A 20,586-nucleotide genomic window follows, 5' to 3' on the forward strand; every position below is an offset into this window, starting at 1 on the left:
AACCCTAGAGCCTCACCAAACAGGATGCTTTGCCTTGCTTAGGAGTTAGTATAGTTTTATCTATGTAAATTAGAATAATCTGATGCATGTTATTTTAGTGACCACGTTTGAACTTGCTCTTGATCTTTTTAAAAATGTTCTGTTGTTACCCTTCTTCTCATGTTTTAGTATAAAACCATGTAATATGTGTGGAGATATTTTTAGTTTCAGCCTACCTTTTTTTTCCTTTGGTTTTTGTATACCTGAAGTAAAAGAGTGCAGATTTTAATGTCCTACTTTCTTAAGAGGAGAAGTTAGCTTCTTCATAGTTGGTAACGGTGTTTAGTTGTTATGAGTGGTAATCTGTGGATCTTTATTGAAATGTTTTGTAATAGCAGACTCTGACCTTAATTCTTATTTGATTTTCCATTTAACTGAGAGACCTTAGATAATTCATATAATAATCTGTTCTTTGTATTTTGACAGGTAAGATCATTTAAGCCAGATGATGTTTAGGTTTCTTCCCATTATAACATCTTCTGGTGTTTTTTAATACTAACTGCATTATTTTTGATTAAGAACAGATAATATATTTGCTTTGGGAGAGTTGCTTAAAGGAAATTTATATTCAGGTGACACGAATATTTTCTTTTTTATTTACATTTTTCCTTATTTACTGTGCATTGAATCCCTATTAACTAAAGAAAGGGTTCAATATATTTAGTAATTCAGTTTTACTGAAAGTATTTTCTCCTTTTAATATTCATTTATATTTTGTATTGACCTTTATACAAGCTATTCCATTATTAACATGCCTAGTAGGTTTAAATAAATGTTTAAAGCTGTTGTTTGAAATTAGCCAAACATGTAAATGCTTTTTACTAATGGAGTCCCTATAAAACATTATTTTTCAGGAGGTTATTTCTCTGTAGATGGGAAACTATTATACTTTTATGTGTTTCATATAAATTTTATTTTTACTGCTTTTAGAAGGTTTGGAAAGGGTAGGTAGCTAAATAATGGCAAAGACCACAATTTTGAGACTTATTCGGAGGGAATTTGTAAAACATTGAGCAGTTAAAAGTGACAAGTATTTTAACTTCTTACTTAAGTTTAAAATGATCACCAGCTATTTAAAGATTCTATATAATAGTTTTTCTTAAAGTTATCCATATGAACAAAGGCTTCTCCTTCAGTTTTTTTTTCCACTTTAAGTGTAGTTTACAATTAAAAATTTAGACCTTCTAAGAATATTACAGTGTAGGCCCTATAATTTTTTGTTGTTGAACTCGTAGATTTCCCAAACCATTCATTCATTGTACTATCATTTTGTTGTTGTTGTTAGATTGGATCTGAAATAAGTAAGTCTCAGAGAAGAATTAGAATTCTTTTGGTTGTAGCAAGATTTTTCAGTAGACTGGTATTTAGTATTTCATTTATAATTACGAGCTTCTGAAATCTTCTAGGCTTCTAGAGTTTGTGTGAATGAAATTAGAGGCTTTATGTGATTTTTAAAAACCCTGTTCAGGATTTTTTGTTCTTACTGTTCATTTATTTTTGATTTTTGATTGACTAATGACTTGGCTTTTATATTTGGTTGAGATTTATAATATTGCTTTTATGTTTTAGCTACAGTGTTATTCTTAAAATATGAAAAAAAAACTCTTTTATGCCATAATAAATTTCATTAGTCTAAAGATAGTAAGTAAACAATGTTTCATGGGTTTCAAAATTGTTTTTGCTAGTTCTCATAAAATTAGCTATGTCTAGATATAATGCTCACACAAACATTATTCTTTTTGTCCCAGGTTTCTCTTCCTAAAATTAAGCATTCTTCAGTGCTTTGCTTAGTTTGCTTCTTTTATTTGCCTAAGGTCATATAATTTTCTATTTGGAAAAAAAATGGAATTCCAGTTTTCTGATTCCTAATACAGTATTTTTTGTGTTGTGTGCTATTTTGCCTCTTTTTTAGAAAGAAATTTTGAAATAATTTCAGACTTACAAAAATTTGCAATAATAGATCTTTCACCAAGTTTCATTTTACCTGCTCCTAGAACAATTATCAACTCCAGGAAATTAACATTTGATACAATTTCCATTATTCCTATTATATTTATTAATTGGAATTCTCTTGTAAGGAAGAGCTGTTCCCTCTCCTTTTCAGTTTTTTATATGTATATTAATATGGAACCATGGATATTTATTTTATAAAATTGTAGAATATTATAAGGTTATATTCCATTATTATCATTGTATTGTTGCAAAAATTGTTCCAGAGTTGGCATTAGGAGCCCTTCAACTTGATTCCTGTGACCTTTTCACTAATCTCCATCTCTTTTTTTTAATTGTGGTAAAGAAAAAAACCCCACATAACATAAAATCTACCATCTTAACCATATTTAAGCAGAGAGTAGAGTAGTGTTAACTATGCATGTTGTGCAAGAAAATCTCTAGAACTTTTTCATTTTGCAAAACTGAAATTCTATCAAACCAACTTCCTTTTCTCCCCACCCCAGCAACTACCAGTTTATTTTCTGTTTCTAAGAGTTTGTCTTCTTTAGATACCTAAAGGGAAATCATGCAGTGGAATAAGAATCATAGAGTATTGTCTTTTTGTTGCTGGCTTATTTCACTTAGCATAAGTCCTCATAGTTCCTCCACTTTGTAGCATATAACAAGATTCTCTTCTTAAAGGCTGAGTAATATTTTATGTATGCACCACATTTTCTCTATCCATTTATCAGTGGATATTGAAGTTGGTTCCACCTTTTGGCTATTATGAATAATGCTTCAGTGAACATGGATGTGCAAATATCTCTTTGAGATCTTGTTTTCATTTCTTTTAGATATATACCCAGAAGTGGGATTGTTGGATCATGTGATTCTATTTTTAAGTTTTCAAGGAACTTCCACTGTTTTAAAGCACTTTCTGGAACAATATATTCAGCTTTATCTCATATTTTCTTGCCTCAGCCGTGGAATCATCTATTGCTCTAAGGAGCCATGGTTCTGTCTAATGAAGAATAATATTTAAAAAACAATATATGGGGGTGGGGTGGGTGGGCACCTGGCTGGCTCAGGCAAAAGAGCATGTTACTCTTGATCTCAGGGTTGTGAGTTCGAGCCCTACATAGGGTGTGGAGATTACTTTTTAAAAAAACTTAAAAATAAATAAATGGCAATATCTGAATACTCTCTGGTCCTAGAGTATTTTGCCTTTCACTAATAAGGTGTTGATTATTATTTCTACTCAGACTCCAAATAGAATTTATTCTAGGGATGCCTGGATGGCTTAGCAGTTGAGCATCTGCCTTTTGGCTCAGGCCATGATCTTGGAGTCCCCAGATCCAGTCCCACATTGGGCTCCCTACAGGGAGCCTGCTTCTCCTTCTACCTATGTCTTTGCCTCTCTCTGTGTGTCTCTCATGAATAAATAAAATCGTTTTTAAAAAAAGAATTTATTTTAGTTGTGCTTGAAGAGAATGAAAGGAAAGAGAGCAGTTTTCCCTTGTTAATATGTTTATGTTTTCTGCATTAGGGTTTTTTTGAAGGCTTTAGGACAGTGGGACTCTTAGAAGTGTCTGAGGAAGCAGTTGAGTATAATTGACCAAGGTGGTGTTGTATTCATAATAATGGTGTCTTGAACTGAAAATCTGTTCTTAATTTTCTAGTTCTCCTGAGTAACTTTGGTTTTAGAAAGCTTTGGTCACAATAGCAATTCCTAGCTCTATCTGTAAAAGAGCATAGTAGCTGTAATTGTTTAATATTCTAAACATGACTCCTTGAAAAAAATAAAACTACCCTAGTGAAGCTATGATATTTTCTCTTTTCACATTAAAAATCACTTGTATTTACTGAAATAACTTGAACAGTTTAAAAGGCTTTTTTTAAAAATAAAGATTTTATGTATTCATGAGAGAGACAGAGAGAGAGAGAGAGAAAGAGAGAGAGAGGCAGAGACATATGCAGAGGGAGAAGCAGGCCCCCTGCAATGAGCCTGATGTGGGACTCAATCCCAGGACCCCGGAATCATGACCTGAGCTAAAGGCAGCCGCTCAACCACTGAGCCACCAAGGTGCTCCGCAAAGGCTGTAAAACCTAGGACAATAATTGCCCTTAATGCTTTTATCACAGGTACATTGCATCTCTTTACTTCCCCTATTGGTCTCAAAGCATTTCTCTTTACTTTTCACCCCACAGATTCTGCATGATTGACTGTTACTTCCATGGATATTTATTCCATTTTTTAAAATGACATTTCTGTGAAATTTTATTTTATACCCTATTATCAGTCAGCCTCCAATGAGATCTATTTTCTCTTTATATGTGAAGATTAATTCCCTACCTGTTTTGGATATTGGCTGGGACATTAGAAGATGAATGGTTCATTATAAGCACAGTGTTTAAGTTTTTCTTTTAGGATGTCATAGTATTCCCACTCTAGTTCCTTTTATGATAGGTGCCTGGTTGTCCTATTGTCATCTATTTCTTGAACATGTCTAGTCAAGTGAAGTTGCATAGCAACAACTTTGGTAGTAGACTGGCTGCATTCCAAAATTTCATGGGTAATCCTGTCTTGACATTTAATAAGCTGATGAAACTACTCAAAAAACCAGATGTGATATCTATAGAAGGTTTGCTATAACCTCCTTTCTGTGGAGATATTCTGGTTAACCCACATCTGTTTCCTGTTGTAGCCCATATTCTCAGTGTGGTTTGTAATATTTGGGAATGCCTCAGAATAGTTAAATCCGTACCACAATGTGGTTGAAACAGTTGAAACCACTGGAGACTCTGGTTCAGATTTGGAGGTAGATTTTAGAAGTGACAGAAGCCCAATTTCAGTTTAACTAATTAAACCACTCTGAGGTAATACAGCAAAGCACACCCTCAAAAGCTGCCAAAAGATTTAATTAGTGTTGGCTCAACTTTTAAAGCATAAGGGTAATCTTTTGGAATCGCTTAAAATGGTTCATTTGTTCTGAGTTCAGAATGTACAAGCAAGCTTTAACCAGGATTTGTGTTGTTATTTTAAACATAAGGGGCTTAAAACCATATTTACAAACCCAGTAACCTGTCCAAAACTGTTACTTGTTGGTTAAGAGAAATGTGATAGTGCTTTTCTTTGAGACAAAGCAGCATGTTCTTTTTTTCACTATGTTGCTTCTGCCTAGTAGAGATTGTGTGGCTGGTAAAAGAGAAATATTTAGGGAGGAAGCCATTTTCTAATAGAAGTGTCACCTTTGCAAAAGTAATGGAAGGAAACAGATTTCAGAAAGTAATCATTGGACTCTGTGCTTAAAGGGAAATGTATGGTTCTTTAGATGTAAAGTCTCACAATCAGATTTTTTTTTAAGCTGTTGATCCCTTAATATCTTCAGAGGATTCTTATAATTGCTTTCCACATCATAACAAAAATGATAACAGCATTTGGTAATGACAGCTATTATTACTATTATTATTCAAGTGCCCTTGGATTTTCACCTTATCTTTCCTTCCTTTTTTCATTTAATTATGAAAAATTTAAGACATGCAGTAAAGCAGAGTGAAGATTCTCAGGAACCATCAGCTTTAATCATTACTATTAGTATAGGGTCAATCTAGAATTCTCTTAATGGGAAAGCCAAGGAGATGGCAGATATGGATTATCTTATTAATATAACTGTGGTTTTAATACTTACATGTTGGGATAACCTAAAAGAAATGAAAGAATCAAGCCTTTGTTCTTGTTCTTACAAGTCTCAGCTAGTACTTTGAAATGTAAACTTGTAAATGTGATAAAAGATGGAAAACATAATTTTATTAATTTTTTCCCATCAGAAATCATTTTTTGAAATAATTTTAGCCCATATTAGAATTAAATGTAGGATAGCTAAAGAGGGAGGAAAGACCGAATGGAAGACACTTAATCATTTGTGGCTTCACTGAGCCTGAAGGGTATAGGGCAGCCTTGTCAGAGGCAGATGTTGAAAGGACAGAGATGTAATCTAAAAAAGAAGTAAATTAATTTTGTTGTAGGCTGTATAGTCACCACCATGAAATTCTAATCCTGCATAGTCCATTATGGTAGCCAGTGGCCACATATAGTTATGGAGCACTGAGAAAGTGGCTACTCTAACTAGCCATGCTTGAAGTGTAAAATACATACTAAGAAGACCTAGTATGAAAAAAACCATCAAAGTCTCACTAATAAATTTTTAAGTATTGATTACACGTTGAAATAAAAATATTTGGGTATGTTGGATTAGATAAAATACAGTATTAAAATTAATTTTACCTGTTTCTTTTTATTTTTTAAAATTTGGCTACTAGAAAATTTAAAATTACACACATGACTCCCATTTGGGGCTTAAATATTTCTCTTGGGCTGCCCTGTTCTAGACTCAGTCCTGTCTTAAAAACTGCAACAGACAAAACAGGAAGATAGGGAATTAAGGGAACAATGTGCTTATAAAATTACATTAAAAGATCTTTAGCACATTTTAATTACATTGTTTATTTGGAAATAGATGTGATACATCTAGCTTTAATGTGCACTTTATTTACTCCCTCCCACCATACCCCTCCCCTGCCCCAAAGGAAAATGACTCCTGGTTTTTCTTTTAAAGTGAAAGAAGGATTAGCTAAAAAGGACTAACGTTTTAATGGGTAAACCTACAAAATCCTTAGTAGTGGCTTTTAAGGAACTGTATTTGAATTCTTGGCCCCACTGTGCTAATCTAAAGATCTTTGTAAGACCTTTATTACCATTTGTTGTTGTTCGACAGATGTTGCTAAAAAACCTTTTATTTTTAATATGTCCTTTGCTCTTTTCTCTTCTTCCTGAGAACCCTGGCTTGCACTTAAAGCAGCATTAACACTGATCCAAACACCAGTTTTGACAAGGGCCTAGACCAAAGCATTTTTAATCTATAATCCTTTATGTGTAATTCTGAAATGAAAAAGCTCTCAAAACCAAGTTATTTCTGCTAATTCATTTGGTGGCAAACCTGACTTGAAGCAATGGAAGACTATCTGGAGTCTTTATTTATCCGTCTTTGTGGGAATATGTATATGTTTTGCTGCAAAAAATATTAATGTGTTTGGCAGCAAGTGCTGCCCTGGACCTAGGCAGGGGTGATATGCTATGTTCATTGTGTTTACCTTTTTAAATACCACAAAAAAATCTGAATTCTGAAATATGGCTGGCCTTAAGACTTTCAGATTTTGGACCTCTGTTACTATCCCACAGTAACTGGAAATATTTTATTAACCATACTTATGTATTGAAGATGTTTATTTTAGTACAGTCTGAACACAGTGACAGAGGTAAATGAGGTCTTCCTGAAATAGAATTTTGTCATGTCACTCTCCTTTAAGTCCTCTCAGAAGCATCTTGTTTTCTGTAGTTCTCATCTTGGAATTTCATACCTGCTATAGGATGGTATCTGCCTGAGGTTGTCTCCTTTGAGTCCCTTTTGTGTTCTTTCTGCCTGGACATATTTCTTTCAAAGTCAGTCACACAAGGCATCTTTGACTATATCTTAACATGTGTGTTTTTTTTTTTTTTTCATATTCTGGAAAATCCTTTTCTCTTTCTCTTTGTCAAAATTCTTCCAATTCTTCAAGATGTGCATGAGCTCCTACTATTTCCTATACTTTTTCCTGATAAGCTACAGGCCAGAGAGGTGTCACCTTTGCAAAAGTAATGGAACCATATGTGTATGGTTTTAATGTAAATATAGTTTACCTCCTCAACTAAATTGTAATCGGCTCCGTTATAAACTTCTTAGCATTCATTACGATGTCTTTCATAGTGAATGTTCATTAGATATGTTTATCACTGATTTTGGGGCTAGGGGAGTAGAATTAGGATCTGGTACAGCAGCAAAAGTATATGTGATCTAATTGCCAAATTGTTTGCTCCTTTTTGTTTACTGTTTTAGTTAACAAACATCTAAGTAGTGTAAGCAAACTATACAAATGGGGTTGGAAATGGGAATAAGGCTGCAGCCTTAGGTAGTTTTCCATTAGTTGCCAGAACATAGAAAGGTCTGTATTGTTTTTATTCTTCAGTTTAGCAGTGTGGAGTTGTATTGGTTTTTTATTTCCACATATTGTTTTATGTTAATGTTTCAGTTTTTATTTTGAAATACTACATTTAAATATATTAATTCATTACAGCCATTTAAATATAGCTGTTTACATTAAGGGACTAAGGCATTTTATTAAATAATTTTAAAGGCCAAGAACTAACATTTGCTGAGCATCTACACATCCGATACTATCCTATATATTTAATATTATTTTCTTTAATCCTTAAATAATTTAGTGATACAAGTTCTCTTCCTGTTTTACTTGTGAGAAATAGCCTGAGGGTACCCAGTGAATGATAGAGTTTATATTTGTTATGCCAAAATGTTGTTTGCTAATGATTACATATTTGCAGAGAGCGGAAGCATAGAGAGTAGCTGCTAAGTAGAAAATGCTTAATTGTGTAAACTAAATAGAAAATGCTTAATTGTGTAAACTAAAAGGATCTTTTGGAATTGTGCTTTTGTTGTTTTTCTTACTGTGATGTTCAGTTTCTTTGCCCATTATCCAAATTCTACTTAAGCTGCCATCTTTTAAGCTGTTCATTTATCAGATGAACAAACAAATGTTGCGGGCTGAAATAACAAAAAGGAGAAAAGGTTGGTTGATCCTATAATGTCTTTGGAGGAAAAATTAAAATTCTGTTTTTATAAAGAAGTTCAATATTAGGCATTTAATATAGCCTGTAGATCAGCAAGTAAATTTTAATAGGAAGGCGAGTATATGAGCATAGTACAACAAAATTAATGTTAATTTATTAAATGTAAGATAATGCAGAATAGTTGATTTAAGATAATACTGAAACTAGAAATAAAATCAAGTCAGACATTTTTAATATATTATAAACTTGTATGAAAGTAGTACTTTAGAGTGTTACAGTGCATAATATTTAGCACTGTGTGTTGGACACCCTCTGATAGGATGAACTTCCCCAGCAGAGAACAGAAGTTCACTGTTAAGTATATGACATTTTAGATGAGGTAGCAGTACATGTTCCAGGAGATGCAGTTCGAAATATCATGGTAGAAACTGATTCAGAGACCTTAGATTAGAACTTTATACATATTTCTTATCTTTTTACATAATAGTAGAAGCTATAAGATTTGGTAGGCTTTGAAGGGTGGTTTGCAAAGAAGAACTCGGGAAGCCTTGGAAAATATCCAACCAGGTTTGAAAAAGGAAAGGGAACCAGTAAAATGAAGCGAAAAGAAGCCATCCTGGCCGTAGAAAAAGATAAGGTCATGTCATAATAGTGCCATGAAAATCCAGTGCATAGTTTCAGTGAGTGATTAGGAGTATCAAATGTTTAAAAAAAAAAAAAGGCAAATGAGCACAAGAACTAAGAAAAGCAATGGAAGCAGTCATTGACCATTTTCAGTAGATTTATTTCATCTGAGTCATAGATTGGAAGTCAATTGTTGAGAGTTAAGGGACTGAGTGGTAAGAGATGGAGGCAGCTGTTCCAGATCACATTCAAAAAATATGGCAGGAAAAACAGAATCATTCAACTTTAAACCATGTCTTTTTAAGTTGGGGGAAAATGTGTTGTGCTAAAGACAGAAAAAAAAGGACCCTGTGGAGACAGAGATACTGAAGATCTGGGAAAGAAGAAAATAGTATTGAGAGGAAGTTCTTGTAAGGGGGTTAGAGGAAGATGCTGGAGTCAAGAGATAATCTATGTATTAGGATGGGGGTAAAAGTACAGAGTTTTAAAAAATAAACTTTCCTTACCTAAAATAAAGATGTTTCTGTCATAGGTCTAATAAAGGAAAGCTTTTTCACTATGATCACTGTTTTCCAGGCAGTAATACAGCAGGGCCAGAAAATCTTTCTTGGAGCTCTGCTTTTAGGAGGGATCAGGAATATTCATTCTCCAAAAATACGGAGTAATGTGGTTGGCTTTTTTTTTTTTTTTTTTTCTTTAACATGGGTTTAAAATTTTTACATGGTTTTAAAATTTGGGCAAGAATACCTTTCATTCATTCAAATGGGTAAGCTGTAGGATCTAAGGATAAGACCTGTTACATAAATTTTCATTTCCATTTTATTTATTTATTTATTTATTTATTTATTTATTTATTTATTTATTTATTTATTTATGATTTTATTTATTTATTCATGAGAGAGAGAGAGAGAGAGGCAGAGACATAGGCAGAGGGAGAAGCAGGCTCCATGCAGGGAGCCTGACGTGGGACTCGATCCTGGGTCTCCAGGATCATACCCTGGGCCAAAGGCGGCGCGAAACCACTGAGCCATCCGGGTTGCCCTCATTTCCATTTTAGAAAGGTTTCTTTAAGTGTCTTAGGAAACTATCTCCTTTTAAATATTATTTGACAAATATTTATTGAGTTCTTTGTTAGACTAATAGTATATGTGGTCAACACATAAATGGATGAATTAGTTTCCTGCTATTCTAGAGGTCACATTCTAGTTAGGTATGTAAACAAATTATTGACTCTTTTTCTCTGCTTCGTCCTTTTACTCTTAAATACCAAAATAATTTTAAGATATAACATAGACATAGAGTATGTCCAGGAGTGATCTGTTGTAAGAAAATATGAATGTAAAAAAATGTAGACTTATGTCTCAAATTAAGAAATTATTAACTTTACACAGTATTTAGTGTAGGAACTAGAATAATGTTTAATTCTTTTAAACTGTTTTTTACTTATAAAAAAACATTCTATTTAAATAGAGATTTATACAGCTGGCTTAATAGAAGTCCTGCTGTATCTGATAGGAACAGATAAACATTCAGTTAATCTCTTCTATCAGATATAACTGAAATATTTATTGATAACTTGTAAGTGAAAATACAAGGATATACACAGTTTTGCTCACTCAATTGTTAAGTACTTTGTTTTCAAGATTTGGCTGTTCTTGGAAAGTCAGCAAGAATTTTAAAATTTTAGAGAGGAGAGATAAAGATAACATCTGGTTGTCATTCCATTTAGGCGATCACAGTATTGACTTACACAGACTATTTTCTACTAATTTTATGATAAAATTAATACTTGCATAAAAGATTATGATACTGTTCTTAGGAGGGTTGGGGGAAAAAGACTTACTCCATCTTTTACAACAGAAGATTAGTACATGTTGCTGGAATGTCAAGGAAAGAAAAGATGTCTTTGCCACTTCTAGGAAATTACTGAAGTTTTTAATGAGACTGTCAGAATTAATTTAATAATGTTGCTGTATAGGGTAGTTGGAAAGAGTAGGTATGTCATAGTTACTCGAAACTTAGTTTCAGAAAGTGTTATAAACTCCAGATACATTTACAATTATAATCTTAGGAGACTGAGAGATATATTGAGAGCCTTTTATCTGTAGGCTCTCAAAAAAATTTAAACAAAAACAATGAAATAAATATAGTAAGTGGAAGGAGTCCTAAAAAAGATAATAACTGGGACGCCTGTGTGGCTCGCGGTTGAGTGCCTGCCTTCATCCCAGGGCATGATCCTGGAGTCTCGGGATCAAGTCCCACCCACATCAGGTTCCCTGCATGGGGCCTGCTTCTCCCTCTGCCTGTGTCTCTGCCTCTTTCATTCTGAGTCTCTCATGCATAAATAAATAAAATCTAAAAAAATATATATATAATAACTATGTTTCTAAGCTGTGTGATCGTATATGAATCTCGGTTTCCTTCACTGTAAAAAAGACAGAACTCTCAGGAAAAATATATTAAACAAAATATGTAATATAATGTATAGGAAGGTACATTAGAATATTAAAAAAATGTACAAGCAAATTTAAGTTAATTTATTTTTTTAAGTTTTACATAGTTAATAGAGATAAATTCGTAAACTAATATTGCTAGAATTTTTAGAAGGGTAATAATTATTGAAATTGTAGAAATAGAGATAAAAATGAGCTTCTACTGAGTATTTAAAATCATTCTTGTTAAATTAGCATGCTGTCTTTTTGTAAAAGAAAGCACTATAATAGGTATAACCAAGATGACACTTTTCAGTTTTGATACAGCAGGCAGTTGGATTGGTTATTTTTATATACGTTTGAAGATTAAGTACACATCTTTACTTCTTGTCTTTAAACTTAAACTTGAAGGTTATGAATACTGATGGCACTGGGAGACGAGTACTAGTGGAAGATAAAATTCCTCACATATTTGGGTTTACTTTGTTGGGTGACTATGTTTACTGGACTGACTGGCAGAGGCGTAGCATCGAAAGAGTACACAAACGAAGTGCAGAAAGGGAAATCATCATAGATCAGCTTCCTGACCTCATGGGCCTAAAGGCCACAAATGTTCATCGAATCATTGGTAAGTAATTCCAAAATTCTCTCAGAGATGGAAACCAGGAATGAGAAAATATAGAAATAGTGGCTTGTAAAGCGGCAATGTAAATTGTTGATGTGTTATGGGAATGTAGAAATCATCTGTTAATTCTTTTTTAACCAGGAATAGCCTTTTAAATGTAGGCTTTGTACTTAAAATGTAGTACATGGTCCCATTTCTGACTTTGACTAGTGCACTGGTCCTTAGGCAGTCTGGTGGTATACTGCTCCCAGGAGGTCACCATATGATGCTAACTTAGTATGGGCAGCTGAGTTGCATTGTTCATAAACTACACGTCAGAACTCCTGGGTTCAAGTATTCCTCCTGCCTCAGTCTCCCGAGTAGGTGAGACTACAGGCCTGTGCCATTGTGCCTGGCTTTTTATTCCCTGTTAATAGTATTTTTTATGAGATTAGACTTGAATGTATATTTGGGAGCAGATATAATCATACGTCTTTGTGAACCACACCCTAGTCATTTTTAAGTGAACATGTGTTGATTGTGTCGATGTTTGTGTCCCTCTATGCCCTTTTTTAATTAATGTATCTTTTAGGTTCCAACCCCTGTGCTGAGGAAAATGGGGGATGTAGCCATCTTTGCCTCTATAGGCCTCAGGGCCTCCGCTGTGCCTGCCCCATTGGCTTTGAACTCATCAGTGACATGAAAACCTGCATTGTCCCAGAGGCTTTCCTTTTGTTTTCACGGAGAGCAGATATTAGGCGAATTTCTTTGGAAACTAACAATAATAATGTGGCCATTCCTCTCACTGGTGTCAAAGAAGCTTCTGCTTTGGATTTTGATGTAACTGACAACCGCATTTACTGGACCGATATATCACTCAAGGTTAGCCCAAGAACAAGAATGTTAAAACTGAAGACTAGAAGGGAAAATTTACAAAATGTCTGAGTCTTCATGCTATGATCACTCTCCTTCATTGCTTAATAGGCAGAATTCAACAAAAGCCCTTAACTTTTTAAAGGACGTCAAAGAGAAGGTCCATTCATTATTTAATTAAGTGCTTTTTAAAATACAGGATATTTTGCTTGAGTGTTTTAAATCTGCAAGATATAATCTTCTACTTTTTTTCTTTTTTTTTTTAATTTTTTTTTTGTAAATTTATATTTATTTATGAGAGTCACAGAGAGAGAGAGAGAGAGGGAGGCAGAGACACAGGCAGAGGGAGAAGCAGGCTCCATGCACCGGGAGCCCGACGTGGGATTCGATCCCGGATCTCCAGGATCGCACCCTGGGCCAAAGGCAGGCGCCAAACCGCTGCGCCACCCAGGGATCCCTTCTACTTTTTTTCTATTTGAGGATGATGAGTGATATTTTCTACAAGAGTCAGCAGTTATTTATCCCATATAAATGACTTCTAGAGACTTGACTCAATTTATTTTAAACAAAATTTTGTAGTCTGGCTGAGGTAGAAAACACCAATTTGAGTTAGAGTATAGCTTTTTCCTAAAATAAATATCAAAAAGCATACTGAATCAATAGGAAGAAAGAACTCCTGACCAGAAAATCTGGAGAATAATCTTTTGTACTTCTAGATTGTTTTGGGCTTATTTGAGATAACTTGTGTAAAATTTGTCTAATTTGCAAATACCATGGGTATTGGAGCTAGAGTTGAATTCTAATGATCAGTAAAATCTATTAATTGAGTGAATAAATGAAGTAAATAAATATATTTTGGCTTGTATTGTATGGCCTTCTAAATTTCCTCATCTTGAAAATGGAGATAATACTTATCTTGCAGGGCTATTTTGAGGATTAAATGAGAAAATAAATGTATACAAAGTACTTAAGGCAATGCTTGCTAAGAAGTAGCAGCTATTATTACTTTAAATTTTGGGAGGATTCAGAGTTACAGTGGTAATAATGTGATAATGGTTATATACATTTTATAATGGATAAAGTTGTTGGGATATTTTCAGATTGACATGATGACATGGCATACTCTCAAGAACCTTCAGGAAGCTGACTACCAGTTATGAGTCTACAACATTCTGGTCATATCTTTTTTTTCACTTGATTACTAATAGATTACTAATAGATTTTGAAGGCAAAATCATTCTACTGTCTTACTGGAATAAATTTTTGATCCTTAAGAATTACAAAAATTTCTCCCTGGCTTTGATAGTAAAACTTGAGGTCACAGTTGAATTTATTAGAGATTGACATCAGGTTTTTTCTGTGCTTGTAAAATATGTGAATTAAGAAACTATACCTCTGGCTCTTCTGAATCCTCCCAACCAGCAAAAACCAAAACAAATACTCTTTCTGGATGGTGTTTTGTACTTAAGCCTTGTGATTCGGTTGTTACTGTTATTTTTGCAGACCATCAGCAGAGCCTTTATGAATGGCAGTGCACTGGAACATGTGGTAGAATTCGGCTTGGATTACCCAGAAGGCATGGCAGTAGACTGGCTCGGAAAGAACTTGTACTGGGCTGACACAGGAACGAATCGAATTGAGGTGTCAAAGCTAGACGGGCAGCACCGACAGGTTTTGGTGTGGAAAGACCTAGATAGTCCCAGAGCTCTTGCACTGGACCCTGCTGAAGGGTAAACAACTTTGATGCATGCATTTTTTGCAACTATACATGGCCTGGTTATGCATTATATCTTTGATGTCTTAAGTAGTGCTTATTTAGGACTCTAATAACTAAACCATAGGTAGTAGGCTTTATTTTAAAACCCATTAGTTGAGGGGCACCTGGGTGGCTCATTCAGTTAAGCGTCTGACTCTTGATTTTGGCTCACGTCATGATCTGAGGGTTGTGAGATCAAACCCCACTTTGGGCTCTGCGCTCAACATGGAGTCTGCTTGAGATTCTCTTTCTCTTTTCTCCCTCCCCCTCCCCCTGGTTGCACTTGTGCACTCACTGTCTCTCTCTAAAATAAACAGAATCTTTAAAACCCATTAGTGGAGATTTCACTGATTTAGAATTACTTATTAGCTAAATTTTACTTTTGTCATTATTAACATTAGGTAGAGAAAGATTAGTGAAATGGATTAGTGTTTTAAATTACCCGGCATACTTATATGCTAATAAACAGCCTTTCTGAAGATATCAAGTTTGCATTTGCTTGCATACTCTCTCAGGTTAAACCAGATTCCAAAACCCACTGAAATAATTCCATATACTAAGAATTAGTTGTATTTTAAAAAGCTCCATTTTAGAATATTCATTGATTCAAAATGGACAATTAGTTTGATCATGTTTAGAAGCTTAGAGAAACTTTGATATTAAATAGTAAACTTTTCAATAAATAAATAGTTGTTTATTTATAACATGACATTGTGTTTCAAGGATAAGTGATCCTCTGACATGATTTAGCAAGTTTTAGAAAGCCAACAGCTAAGAAATCTGAAATTTGAAGAATAATTCCACTTTCAAAAGCAGAAGTTAACAATGAGAACATATAAGCATATTTACCATATCTGTAGTTTAAAAAGTTTCTTTGAAATCACATTAATTGCATTATCAGCTAGTTACCATCTAGTTAGAAGGCCATAGCAAAGAAAGTTCTTTGTGCTGACATGTTGTGATTGGATTACGGTGATCTTGATTCCAAGCATGAGTTACCAGATAGATAACTTCAATAGTTGAGACTAAGGACTCTAGTTTATGGCAACTGACATTTCTCTCACAGTTGTTTCTCCTTGCTTCTTGTGTGCACATGCCTGTCACCTGACAAATGTGAATACAGAGTGAGCCCAGGACTAATTTTAATTTTCAGAAGTGTGTTCATGCATTGTTACCAAGTCAGCCATCAGCTGACAAGCTAATGAGTAAATGTCTGTACTCAGATACTTGATGAGAGTTGGCATGTGAAGTGCTTTCCTAGTCCCCATATTCAGAATGTCTCAGAACTAGTTACTAGTTTAATTGAAAAAGCCTTTAGCTAAGGATTAGTTTCTAGTTCTCACTCTGCCACGTGACTGAGTTGAAGAAATGAGATCATTCACATTTCTTTTATTGCTTTGGCCTCTTTACATCTGTAAAAAGCCTATACTATGGGGCTGCTCTAAGTATAATGTGGAAAACTTGAAAAAATAAAACAAAAGCAAGAGAGCGTTTTAAAATTTCACAGGGATTATAGTAGTAGTGTCACTGCCCAGCTGACTTGATAAAGGGTGATTCATTGCTTTTATACATATAGTATGTATCCTTACACTGTGTGACCAAATGCATTTCAAATTTTGCTTTTTAACTTCATTTAAAGGCTATTAAGTTTTACCTTTGATGTACTCCTGCAACTTGTTTTTGGGGAGAGTGATTATGCAAGTCAAAAAAGAAGTCTAAAAATTTGAAAACTCAAATTACTTGTGTTTGGAAAAATATAAAAAGAAAATATTCAGAAATGAAATCAGATTCTGAGCTTAGAGCTTTAATTTTTTGGTATCTTGAATATTAGATTTATAAATGCAAGAGCTGCAGTAAGGAAATCATTGGTTTGTTTCCAGTTTCTGGGTTTTGGATGGAACAAATTCATTGGAAAGACTAAAGAAAGCTGACTCACTTCCTTTTTAGGATATGAGAAAAAAAATATTTTGTTGAGGGTGCCAAAATAATTGAAAAAATTATAACCATGATTCTGTTTTATCAATTTCTTTGATTTAATGTATATTTTCTTTAGTTATTATGCATGAATATGACCCTTTCTCCCAAATAATCAAAAGTGAAATGCTAAATATCTGTTGTTTTGAATTTAGATTTATGTATTGGACTGAATGGGGTGGAAAACCTAAGATAGACAGAGCTGCCATGGATGGAAGTGAACGTACTACATTAGTTCCAAATGTGGGGCGGGCAAATGGCCTAACTATTGATTATGCTAAAAGGAGGCTTTATTGGACAGACCTGGACACTAACTTAATAGAATCTTCGAATATGCTTGGTAAGCTGTACTTCTTTTTATTCAGGCAGATAGTATGTTCTTTCTGTGTAAAAATCTGTGGCTGCTCTTTACCATTGGTTAGGACTATTAATAGAACATCATATGAATGTCTAGATTCTTCCTCTGTCTCTTATTGTGTCCTGTTTATTATTGTTAATAGTGGGCCAGGTACTTGGATTCGCATCTCTTTATTTTGTGGAAATTTTATTATTATTGGGCTTGTAATAGAATTTATAACTCCCTAGATATTCCTGAAGTGACTTTTTGTACTAGTAAAATAAGTATATTCATTTCCATCTTTTTATTGAAGGAAGAAGAAAAGTTCAACTTGTAGACCCTTATGGAGAAAAGTAAGACTGTAGTCAAAATAGACCATTTGTAGAAGTTTTAACAAACTCAGTGATTTATAGCAAGAATATAAGTTTGAATCATGGGGTCAGACTGCAGATAGATTGATTTCAGAGGACTGGTCTGGTTTTTAAATTGCTTTTAAATAAAATGTTCTATTTTAAATTGCTTACAAATGTAATATTTTCTGAGTTACAACTTTTTTTTCTTTTTGCCAATAAGACGTATACCCTCACATGTTTCATACCTCTGATTCTCCCCTGTCTACTGCCGTTCTGAAAATAGGACTCAACCGTGAAGTTATAGCAGATGATTTGCCTCATCCTTTTGGCTTAACTCAGTACCAAGATTACATCTACTGGACCGATTGGAGCCGACGCAGCATTGAACGTGCCAACAAAACCAGTGGCCAAAACCGCACCATCATTCAGGGCCATTTGGATTATGTGATGGACATCCTCGTCTTTCACTCCTCTCGGCAGGCGGGCTGGAATGAGTGTGCTTCCAGCAATGGGCACTGCTCCCACCTCTGCTTGGCTGTTCCAGTAGGAGGTTTTGTTTGTGGATGTCCTGCCCACTACTCTCTTAATGCCGACAACAGGACTTGTAGTGGTAAGCTGCATTTCTCCCCAAAGCAAACTAGAATTTGAGGAGAAAGCAGGATTTTGAAAACACTGTGTAGTTCATGTTCTTTTAGGGTTAAAAGTTGTAGAAGTCCAGAATTGATCATTTGTCTAACAAAAGAGAAGGAATAAAGATGGAAAAATATAAGTTTTTGTAACTCACTATTTGATGATAGCTAGTTGCTGTTATAGAAAAATTGTTATAGAAAAATTAAATCTTTTACTTTGAAGCATTAAATATCTAATGCACAATTGCATATTGAAAAAGACAGTCATGCATTGCTATACATAATTTATATTCATTTTTATAAAAAAGTATAAACAGTACAATAAAGAATCTTCAAAATACAACCTCTTTGTCCTTTGAAGTTCATAGAATAGACTAAAGATAAAAAACTGAAGTGTATAAGAGGCCAGGTGGAAAATGCATCTGAGTAAATTTAGCCCTGTATGAAACATTGTAAATATATGGGAACTAGAGAGCACATGCTCTGAACATAGTGGGTGGTCGCTACTTAATTTCAATTGATGTTAGTAGATCTCCTCATCCAGTCATGAATCCAGAATTTTTTTTTTTTTGGCTGCAATATCTTCTGATATTTAAATATTAGCAATACTTATATTAAACATACATTAACCACATACACACAGCACTAATAGCAAAACACTGTAAACAGACATTGTTGCCTTGGAGAAAGTTGGTTTATGGTTCAAGTATATGTGAAGGCCCATGTCTTTTTTTTTTTTTTTTAAAGGTTTATTTATTCATCAGAGACACAGACTGAGGGAGAAGCAGACTCCTTGAAGGGAGCCCGATCTGGGACTCAATCCCGGATCCTGGGATCAGGCCCTGAGCCAAAGGCAGACGCTCAACCACTGAGCCACCCAGGTGTCCCAAGGCCTGTGTCTTGTTGGGTAGACAAGAACTAATTGGTAGATAGGATAAAGAAATAGAGATTTCTCAAAGAAAGAGTAAATTCATGGTAGAGACATGTTAGGATTATGACTGACTAGCATAGATGGTAACAAAACTCCTATAGGGTATTAGATTAACTAATACTATTCAAGTATTAGTAGTTTTATATAACATATATTTATAATATAGAAAATATTACATATGAATAATGTAAAATAAGTATATTTTAATATAACATTTATATATTCTATAATTATATATTAAATAATATAACAAATATTACATATAATAATCATTAACTATTTAGTTAACTATTGAAATTACTTTATTATGTGCCTGAAAGTATAAGAAGTCACATGGGAAAGGATTCATTGTGTTCAGACACAAGGCTTCAGCTGTGAAAAACAACAGTATGAGTTGATAGTTTAATGATTTGGAGTCTTTGCCGCATATTAGTTTTGTGTTTTACTACAGCTAGTCACATAAACTTTTTTTTTAAGATTTTTATTTATTTGAGAGAGAGACAGTATGAGTGAGTAGGGCATTGGGGCAGGGCAGACAGAAAGGGAGAAGCAGACTCCCCGCTGAGTGGGAGTCCAGAGGTGAAGCTCAATCCCAGGACCCTAAGATCATGTATGACCTGAGCTGAAGGCAGATGCTTAACCAACTGACCCACCCAGGTGCCCCCAGTCACATAAATTTTTTAAGTCTTAAATTTCCCATTTGTAAATGGGAATAATAACTACCATGTAAGGTTGCTATGAAAATTAAGACATAACATGATTTGATTGCTGTATAGAATGTATTCGAAGAGAAAAAGGCGTGGTAGCAGGGACGTCAACTAGACTGGTGTGGTAATCAGGTAGACTTGCTTGGGATGGTAGCAGTGGTGATGGAAAGAAGCTGGATTAAAGGTGTATTTTGAAGCTAGAGTGAACAGAACTTGTTAATGGGTTGTATGTGAGGGAAGAAAGGGAAAATAAGCAAGGATGACTTTTAGATTTTAGGTTTGAATAGTTTAGATAGGAGACAAGAAGACTAGAGAGGAAGACTAGTTTTCAGAATGAAATAAAAAGTTTAATTTTTGGCATATTAGATTGATTTTCCTATGGGACATTGAAATAGATACATTAAATAGGTGATTGGAGAGAGGGGAGGAAACATGAGATAGTAGATAAATTTTGGAATTGCTAGCATATGCTTAAAATGGATGAAATTATTTAGGGAGGGGATCCCTGGGTGGCTCAGCGGTTTAGCGCCTGCCTTCATGCCCAAGGCGTGATCCTGGAGTCCCAGGATCGAGTCCCACATCGGGCTCCCTGCATGGAGCCTGCTTCTCCCTCTGCCTGTGTCTCTGCCTCTTTCTCTCTCTCTCTCTCTCTCTCTCTCTCTCATAAATAAATAAAATCTTTATATAAAAAAAAGATTATTTAGGGAGAAGGT

The 20,586-nt window shown here is 34.4% G+C and overlaps 1 protein-coding gene across 2 annotated transcripts in view; it reads left to right on the forward strand.

Moving 5' to 3' along the window:
* Window positions 1–20,586, forward strand: part of LRP6 (LDL receptor related protein 6) — a 162,394-nt gene that overhangs the window by 101,076 nt on the left and 40,732 nt on the right. For both annotated transcript variants that reach the window (XM_072798999.1, XM_072799000.1), the window contains 5 exons: window positions 12,121–12,337; window positions 12,906–13,195; window positions 14,690–14,916; window positions 17,072–17,256; window positions 17,890–18,216. In XM_072798999.1, coding sequence (XP_072655100.1) covers window positions 12,121–12,337; window positions 12,906–13,195; window positions 14,690–14,916; window positions 17,072–17,256; window positions 17,890–18,216 — 1,246 coding nt within the window. The remainder of the gene's footprint in view (window positions 1–12,120; window positions 12,338–12,905; window positions 13,196–14,689; window positions 14,917–17,071; window positions 17,257–17,889; window positions 18,217–20,586) is intronic.

Source organism: Canis lupus, chromosome 25, assembly GCF_048164855.1.
Source record: "Canis lupus baileyi chromosome 25, mCanLup2.hap1, whole genome shotgun sequence".
Classification (NCBI taxonomy): domain Eukaryota; kingdom Metazoa; phylum Chordata; class Mammalia; order Carnivora; family Canidae; genus Canis; species Canis lupus.